This window comes from Barbatula barbatula (genome assembly GCF_947034865.1).
Source record: "Barbatula barbatula genome assembly, chromosome: 22".
Lineage (NCBI taxonomy): Eukaryota > Metazoa > Chordata > Actinopteri > Cypriniformes > Nemacheilidae > Barbatula > Barbatula barbatula.
This window is the reverse complement of record NC_136785.1, coordinates 12,254,976-12,264,273: the sequence shown is the minus strand read 5'-3', so window position 1 is coordinate 12,264,273 and position 9,298 is coordinate 12,254,976. Positions and strand designations below refer to the sequence as shown.

Here is a 9,298-nt window from a genome sequence, read left to right as displayed (position 1 = left end):
GATAAAATGAAGATAGCTATAACAATAAATATATTAGCGTCTTCATCAACAGATAAAATGTAGATAGCTATAACGATAAATATATTAGCGTCCACATCAACAGACAAAATGAAGATAGCTATAACGATAAATATGTTAGCGTCCACACCAACAGACAAAATGAAGATAGCTATAACGATAAATATGTTAGCGTCTACATCAACAGATAAAATGAAGATAGCTATAACGATAAATATGTTAGCGTCTACATCAACAGACAAAATGAAGATAGCTATAATGATAAATATGTTAGCGTCTACACCAACAGACAAAATGAAGATAGCTATAACGATAAATATGTTAGCGTCTACATCAACAGATAAAATGAAGATAGCTATAACGATAAATATATTAGCGTCCACACCAACGAAAATATCAAGATAACTATAGCGATACATATATTACCATTCACACCAACGAACATAAACATGATAACGGTAAACAATATTAGCCTCAACACCAACGAGCCATAAGGATGTACACAATTACAATGGGGCTCAACACTTACGATTTCTTCTACTGGCCCGGTTTATTTTTATTGGCCCTGACAAAATTTTCACTTGTCCCACCACAAAATTTTTATAAATAAATAACATTGTCTAGTTACTAATATCTGAATAATTACGGTAATAATATTCATATAAATAAATGTAATAAAGCAAATATAAAAATAAAAGGGTTTCAGATTGGTCTAATAGTAGTTATCAGGCACAGAAATTAAATAATGTTTATTATACTACTGCATGGATCTAATATACGCTAACACACGATTGTTCCTAATTTTCCCAAATTATAATTTTTCGTGATGACATAGCCCTTGGCCAATCAGGCAAGTGACATGTCCATCAACTAGCCCGAGGGTCTCCCATGCTGGCCCCGGGCCATGGGCAGCCCTTATTCTTGAGCCATGTACAACGATTAACTATAATGATAAATATATTTGTAAAATTCCTCATGATCTATTCTATTCTATCATTGTTTGTCTTGTTTCATATTTAACCCATGGGTTTTTTCTTCCACTGCTCTATTTTCAGTGTGCTTGATGCATAGCGTCTAAAGTAAGGTCATTGGGGCACCATGATGCAGAAGTATACTACCCATAATTCACCTCATAAGTATCCAATAGCAGAGCGGTATAAATGCTCTAGTTCAGAAGACATTAAATTACAACAATTTGCTGTAAACATATTTACAGGGTATTATCACATTGTACAACATGCAAGAATATTTCCATGTCAATCAGTCCATATCAAGATGAGCCAGGCAATATGTTAAAGAAAAACTATTTTAAACCTCATCCCTTAACCAGAGGAGGCCCCAAGAAAGAAAGATACTCACCAACACCAGTACTTCCGATGGGAGCCAAGCCAAGAATGCCCTCTTTCCCAGTCTTGCTGTTTGGGCTGGTGGAACTGCGACCCAAACTTGAAGAAATCAGTCTGGAGGCTAAGCAGACAGGCAGACTGAAAGAATTATTCATCAGCTAATTCACTCTGAAATGAGGTCCAACTGTTTTGGAACCCAGCCATGCCTTTACATCGCTTTGAAAGTTAGCTGCTTCGCACATGCTGTAAGCCAAAAACACACTACCATCCACCACGTCCTGCAGTCCACACCTCGACCATAAAAAATCAACGGATGAACCTCTTGAACACACACATAAGGACAAGATTTGGTCATTGGATATAGGACATTGTTGACACCAACACAGAATTATTTATCTTGACTGAGAGCGTTCATCCTGCCCAAGATGTTGAAGTTGTTTTTCATACTTGTGAGCTGTTCTAAAGGTGGATTTTTACTTCTGCTTCGGATCTACGCCGCAGACTACGCAGAGAGTTTAAAACCTACACCATAACCTGACGTGCACTTCTCAAAAAATGTAACAGCGTGTCAATGCGACAAGCGCTGTGATTGGTCTGCTTGAACCCCCTCACTTCAGGTTTTCTCATACGCATTTCCGAATGAATAATATCAATAAATTACATGTTCTGAATGTTCACTTGCCGCTATCACTGCTAAATACTTCAGACAGAATACGAACCGCTTCTTCTTCGGCTCTTGACTTGTTTACTAACAAACAGGTGATGCAATGAGGCTTTTAAACAAAGAAACAAAAAACATTAGAAAACTGAACGATAATTCAGTCAAAATCAAATGTGGCTAACTAGGGTATCTTAATCCCTGAGAAACGCCTATATGGTTGGAAATCTGTGAAAAGTACTGTAAAGATTCCATGTGTTTTCTGCACAAGCGTCAAAAAATGGCTCAATTTTGTCTCATAAAACAAACAAACAAACAATTTACAAATTAAAATGCATGAGCATTTTAATAACTTCATGAACATTTGCATACATAATAAAAACGCCTTGTAGTTTCATTGTTTGATCAATTTGAACAACCATAAACAACACTAAATAAACACTGAACAACCATAAACAACACTTGAGTTTGTGATTTCTCATATAGAAAATCCCTCTCTGCCCTCCATCTGCACTTTGTGCAGACATATGACGTCATGTGCAAACAACCTACATGTATTGTGGTACACTCTTAAAAATAAAAGGTGCTTCATACGGTTCTTTGATGCCATAGAAGATCCTTTTGCTTCCATAAAGAACTCTTCAGATTATAAATAAGAGATGGTGCCTTCCTTAAATAACTTTTTGAGGAACCAAAAATGGTTCTTCTATGGCACCTTGGCAAGTGTGTAATTCCAGTCCAGCGTGTTGATTTTTAATAGAAACAAATATCAGGAATGGCATAAAATCACCCAACAGCAATATGAAAGACTGAGAGAATGCCAAGTTTATTCCATGTTCATTTTGAACTTATCCTAAAATACATGTAAAACATTTTTATTGTGTTGTTTATAAATGAATATGAACTTTGCAGGATTCAAGATCTGCAAACATTGCATCTTTTTTGTTATTTTGAACAGTTTGAACCATTTCACGATGGTTACAAACTCTCTCTTCACCTCCCTACACCTACATAGCAAATAAACAAAAAACGAAAGATGAAAGATGAATCTGACTGATTGTTCTTTTCTTCGACATAGTATTTGCTCATTGGTTTCAGAAGCTTCGGGTGAACTCAAGTGCTTAAAGGGCAGAGATCAGATTGAATTTTTTATCAGACTTTAACCTTGAGCGTTAAATGTCACATCTCTACTTGCCTGCCACAATAACAGTCAGTCCGACCCTGTCATCAAACCGCTTTCTAACCGAGCCCACAGACTAGAAAAACACCTCCATGTCAAACTCACAGAAAGCTCTCCAACCGGCTTGGACATCTTCTCGGTGGAAACTAACAGCTCCCAATCCCTAACGCCTTTCTCTGCTGTTTGTAAAAAAGGATAAAAAAGCTTGTTTTGGATGAATGAAGACAAGTAACAGGATTTTTCTCTCTTTAAAGCTCATCTGTGGGAAGAGATCAGAGCTTTACAAACTCAAACATCTGACTGGCCCTCCATCAGCTCGCTGGCGGCGTGTGCCCCAGGTGTCTGTGTTGTTGCCGTGGACCGAACTGTTACCAGGGGGACATCAGGCTGCTTAGGAGCGACAAACACAACATTAAGACACGTCACGGCAAGCTAACTCCTCATTACGGCACAGATGGCCCAAAAAGCGCCATGGATGCTCACGGATTCTCCTGATGCCTTCAAGATCTCCTGGGAAGATTTTGCTTACGCTAGGAAGTTGTAATTGTGATGATGTGTTGGTTTAAGTTATTTTGAATCTTAAGTATAATAAAATGTAGCTGATTTATGCGAAAGTAAACAAAAATATGACATGGTTTTAACATTTTAACAATTCTTTTGACTTGACTTTTCTTAACGTGTCTCCTTAACTAAATTGATCTAATGATCACGTGAACTTGATAAATAAGAAATAATTCATGGTTAAAATAAGCAACACAAAGGCACATTGATACTCAGATATCCGAGTTGGGTAAATGTGAGAGCAAGATAATTGCTCTTAACTTTTCTTGATCTTTTTTCAGTTGACCCGTCCTAATTTACTTTTCTGGTTTTGTGTCTGCGGAGCTCAAGGCTCCAGCGGTCCCGTGTCTCCCTGGAGCCCTACAAAACCCAAAGAGCCGCAATATACCTGCCCTTTTATACACAGACACGAACTCTATTTCCTTGACAGGAGGAGAAAAGTGTGTGTGACAACAGTGCCCTCTGCAGATATACAAATGCACAAAGATTACACTTAGGTGAAAGAAATTCCAAAAGCTATTTCATGTATTAAGTGTATGAAATCGATAAATAAATATGTGACCCTGGACGACAAAACCAGTCTTGTCGGTCAATTATTCCAAATTGAGAATTTACATAATCTGAAAGATGACTAAACAAGCTTTCTATTGATGTATCATTTGTTATTATAGGAAAATATCTAGTGGAGATATTAGTTTAAAACTCTGGAATCTGAGGGTGCAAAGAAATCGAAATATTGAGAAACTTGTCTTTGAAGTTGCAATTCAGAGGCACTGTAGCAGGCCAACCCCTCACAAAAAAGGCTTGTTTAAAAGGAGATTTACAAAATATCTTCATGAAACATGTCCAGTGTCACAAATGATGCTTTTATGAAAATGTACAAATGTTTCTATGAGGGTTGGGGTAGAAAGAGAAAATATCACTGGGTCAGTAGAAATAAACTACAAGTCCCCTTTTTCCAAGGGCAGAGAGAGAGATTATAATTTTAATAGTATCAATAATAATATTCCTTTTCAATATACTTGTACTTGTACAATATACAAATACATGAGCAATTGTCTATTTATTTTTTGTCATTTTACAGGAAAACAACAGAAACAAAAATATAAAATAACAGAAAAGTAACATGTTGTCACATTTGCAATGCGAGTGTGAAAAACATTAATGTCGGAAAGTAGAATATGAAATATGTATATAGGTTCATATATAATAAGATATATGACCTTTAGTTGTAAGGTGAATTGTGTTCTTTATATTTAAATAGATTTTCAGTTTCCATTTAGGCAATAAGCGTTCAAATGTTTAGTCCCCTGATGTACAAACCATTTTAATTTAGATTGATATGATCTTGTCTTCGGGGCTTTCTAAATATGAATATGTTAGCTGGAGCCTCCAACGTCAATGATTCAACCAATGGCTTGACTGTTTAACTGACCAATGTGTCACAAAAATTACACGTACAAATATTCGATTTGTATTTATTTAGAATTTAATTTGATGGAAAGGTTTGAAACACAAATGATAAAAGACTGAAACTGCATGCGTGTGCGTGTGTCACGAGATCAGAAGTCAAGCTAGACACGCTCCCAGAACACATCATAACCTTCACTCCTCCATCTCTCCGCCATCTGTTTCTCCATCAATCTAAAATGTCAGCGACATCAATCTTCAAGGAGAGAGTACTGATCTGTCTAACCCTGCTTGAGCTTCAGGACCCGCGGTAATAAACATGCTGACAGCTCCTCAGTCTTTTACCATCACCAAAAACATTGATGAGGATGCGTAACACACACACACACACGCGCACGCACCAGCAGTGTCTCAGGAGCTGTTCAGCATGGTGGAAACAGTGTAGATTTGTGTCTTCAGCCTCTTCTTCATCTCTCTGATCATTTGACAGAGGGCCAGAGGGTAGCAGCAATATACAGCGGTCCAGTCCTCACACACACTGCCCTAGAGACACACACACACACACACAGGTGCTGTAGAAACACTTTAATGTATTTTTAACTTGATAATGCCGGGCAAATAAGGGTTTGTAGATTCCTAACGGCTGGAAAGACTGATTTTAACCACCCAATTTCAGTCAAAGAATCCAGTTATAGATTTTATAAAGAAATGCTCATCTAAATGTCATAAACTGGGTTTCTTTGGAAGAAGATGCGACAAGGTGAGTATCTATTTTTTGCGGAGGAAATATACTGGACCAGTTTTTTTATTGTTCCCTCGTCATCATAATACACAGAGCTGTTACTACAGTCACTTTCTGAGTTTGCAGCAATTGCTGGTTTCAATTTTTGCTATTTATGCTAACACTATGCTCAATTGTGTTATTATTTTAATGTAAAAGGATGACGCAAAACCCACCTCAGTGACAAGGCTGTAACTGTTATCTTTCGAACAAACCCTGTTGCTTACTCACACTCATTGGCTGTTGGATTTAGAAGAACCTATTTGTTTGACTGTTGATGTTGTTATTTTAGTATGAATTTAGTGCCCTATTGGCCAATATCGTTATACAGTACAACCTCTCATTATAAAGTATTTTCTTATTCAATGTCCTTGTGCTTTAAACCAGCAACAATATTTGATATAAATAAATGATAAATGGATTTTTTTAAATGATACAGATAAGGTACAAACGAAACTAAGAATGATGTATTCACAGATGATATTGACACTCCCTTAAAATAATAAAGATGGGCGATTTAGGGCCAATGAGCTCCCGGTCCTTTTAGAATACAATAAACGGATAATTTTTTAGAGATCCACGCGTGCTGTCTCATTTATAGTCGCAGAGTGGTGTTTTCAGTTCAGTTAAATCGCAATTGACATACAATTGTATGTTGTTTTTAGTAGCAGTAATGGTGATAAACGGTGACCTTGGATGTTAAAATACTTTGGGTTACATTCTTTTTTAGATAATGTGACCATATTCCGTATGCACATACATATAGTTGCAGTCCTCCTTGCATTTTATTGTTATATTTACAAAACCTAAATATCACAAAATATGGAGATACAAGGTTTCAGAAGGACAGTAGCAATGTATTACAGAAAAATCACTGTTGTTTGACCCTGCTGTGTTACTCATGCAAAACTGCTGTAATATGACCATTGGATCCTTACCCTTATTTTAAAGCGTTCTCTGATGCCCACTCTCATGGCAAATGTGGAGCCGGGCAGCAGGGGCAAACACAAGGATTCTCCATACTGATGAGCGAGACTCAGGTCCAGACAGCAGGGCGCAAACGCACCCACCAGAACTGCGCAGAGGACACAAATATAAAGAATTATAAAGAAACTTATAGAGGGAGCTACAATTACTGTAACTTAACACTTCTTCGATTTACTGACTGCAACAGAGGATTCAATAGAAAGCTGATCTGTCTGATGAATATAGCTCTGGGTAGAAATGGTACATGTAATCTCCTCAGACAGCTTATAGTTTTGCTTTAATGAAAAATCATTAACAATTTATTACAATTAAGGAGCACTCTTAAAAGGGAGACAGAGAACAAACAAACCTAGTCATGTATGGACAAGTCCCAGAAGATATGAGGATGTGCCTACTTTAATAATTTAGTGTATGCTAAAATCAGTATGCAAAATAAGTGGCATGTTGGAAAACTGGGTAAATATAGTATTAACACGGTCAACTTGTCAAAAAACTAGTTAAACGTATGACATAGTATTTCTGTGCTTCACTCCGTACAGGCTTCGGAAAGTTTTATGTTTAAACATGGATTCCCATTAACAAGGGTTCTTTATCCCCTTTTGTCTCCCAGAAAAGCAGAAAAGCACACCCAGCGAGCAAAAGAGCACGCCTACGCATCAACCAGCCAGCGTGAGAAAGAGCACGCCCATCAATGCCGCTTCACTCGGCTGTCGGAAGTTCAGCTGTGATTTTGATCACTGCATTTCGGTGATGAATGTTACATAATTGGTGGATATAACGTAGGATTTTCCAGATCGTTTGAAACTGATGGAGTGGTTGGCAATTGGCGTGTAGGCCTATGTGCATAATGTAAACAACACAAACCTACAGTGAATCAATGTGATGTTGTATTGTGTGCTCATGCTTTAGGGCCCCCCTGCATGCTTCCAGGAGGTCGTCTTTTTCCGGAAATAATCGTACAGCTTTATCTTTTATAGATAGAGCTGCTACTCTATGGGTACTCAAGACTAATATGAGATCGACAGAAACTGCGTGTGTTACTTCATCTTTAAAAATACAGGAAACTGGGTAGCCCATTTTAAGGCAAAGTGCGGCTAAGAAATGAATTCCTTAAGTTTAAATTTTCCCTAACCAGACATGACACAAGTAAGTGTCATGCAATGAATTTTGTGCTGTGGAAAACAAAAGAAAGAGAATGTTGAGAAATTATTTTGTGTCATTTTAGAGTGAATTATTTTCTAGATGTAGCAGGAATAGAAAGATATCCAAAGAGTTTAAAGGGAAGTTCACCCAAAAATAGAAATTCTGTCATGAATAACTCACTCTCTAGTTGTTTCAAACCTGTATAAATGTCTTTGTTTGGGTGAACACATTAAATATATTTGGACGAATGCTTGTAACCAAACAGTTCTTGGCCACCATTGACACTACCATAGTAGGAAAATGTCAATGGTCGTCAAAAGTGCCCCAGAACTGTTTGCTGTCCTACATACTTTTGTGTTCAAAGGAACAAAACAATTATTAGTTTTTTTTGCAACTATGGTAGTCAATGCGGTCCAAGAACTGTCCGTTTACAAGCATTCTTCCAAATTTATTTCACTGTTTATACAGATTCAGAACTAGAGAGTAATTCATTACAGAATTTTCATTTTAGTTTGAACTGTCCCTTTAACTCAACCCAGAGCAGTTTCTCTTACGTGAGCTGGTGTCACCACACACGTCAAAGAGTCCCGTAGTCCAGTCTCCTCCGGTCTGAGTGATAGTGGTCACCGTTGTTGTGGTCACGCCAAGACCCGGTTGAGTGAGAACAGGAAGTTCCGTCTTCTCATATCCTGTTCCATTTGGTTTCTCGTCTCTTCCACCCGATGAGTCCATTTGGTGCTAAGAAAGACACATTAACAGAAACAAATGGCTGTTCTGATCCGACCTAAAGGTTTTCATAGCGTTGTGAGAAAATGACATCCAACAATGAAACACATTATAAAGAGGGTGAACACTTACATAGCAGTGAAAGTCACCCCACGCAACGACAAGAGACTGCAGAGAAAAAGCTAGGTTGAGTTTTCCATAGTGACAGCGGCGTATTCTTTCTGATAGCCAGTTGGCCCAAAAGCCCCGACAGAAAGCTGCTTTGAGCTGATAAGACCCTGGCCGTCTTAATACACACACAAACCCACAACACACAGGAGACACGGACACAGACCGCATTTAAACCTCTCAAGTCACACTAATACAAAAATAACACAAACAATAGCTTGTGCATCACATAAATCCCAATTATGAAACACATAATCCTGTGTTATTGGGGCCGCAGACCAACACACAAAGATCAAGCCGAACCACACACATGCAACATG

At 37.8% G+C, this 9,298-nt stretch overlaps 1 protein-coding gene across 2 annotated transcripts; it reads right to left on the bottom strand.

Annotated features, from left to right (window-relative positions):
• Positions 1 to 1,391: 1,391 nt before the first annotated feature.
• On the bottom strand, positions 1,392 to 9,170 carry plac8l1 (PLAC8 like 1). Of its 2 annotated transcripts, XM_079487476.1 has the most exons (5): positions 8,943 to 9,019; positions 8,639 to 8,822; positions 6,893 to 7,029; positions 5,575 to 5,716; positions 1,392 to 1,485 (listed from the first exon to the last, which is right to left on the bottom strand). In XM_079487476.1, exons 2-4 carry the CDS (start codon positions 8,814 to 8,816, stop codon positions 5,585 to 5,587), a joined length of 447 nt encoding a protein of 148 aa, XP_079343602.1. In that variant the 5' UTR covers positions 8,817 to 8,822; positions 8,943 to 9,019; the 3' UTR covers positions 1,392 to 1,485; positions 5,575 to 5,584. The 2 variants fall into 2 exon arrangements, with proteins under 2 accessions (XP_079343602.1, XP_079343601.1); XM_079487475.1 differs by lacking the exon at positions 1,392 to 1,485 and having other exon boundaries at positions 4,722 to 5,716; positions 8,943 to 9,170.
• Positions 9,171 to 9,298: the final 128 nt, after the last annotated feature.

Excerpts from the sequence above, each read along its gene's own strand:
- plac8l1 (XM_079487475.1), bottom strand. The coding sequence starts at position 9,149 with ATGCGGTCTGTGTCCGTGTCTCCTGTGTGTTGTGGGTTTGTGTGTGTA. Across the intron at positions 7,030-8,638 it reads GTGTGGTGACACCAGCTCAC|TTCTGGTGGGTGCGTTTGCG; the intron begins GTAAGAGAAACT and ends TCCTCTGCGCAG. Across the intron at positions 5,717-6,892 it reads GAGAACGCTTTAAAATAAGG|GGCAGTGTGTGTGAGGACTG; the intron begins GTAAGGATCCAA and ends GTGTGTCTCTAG.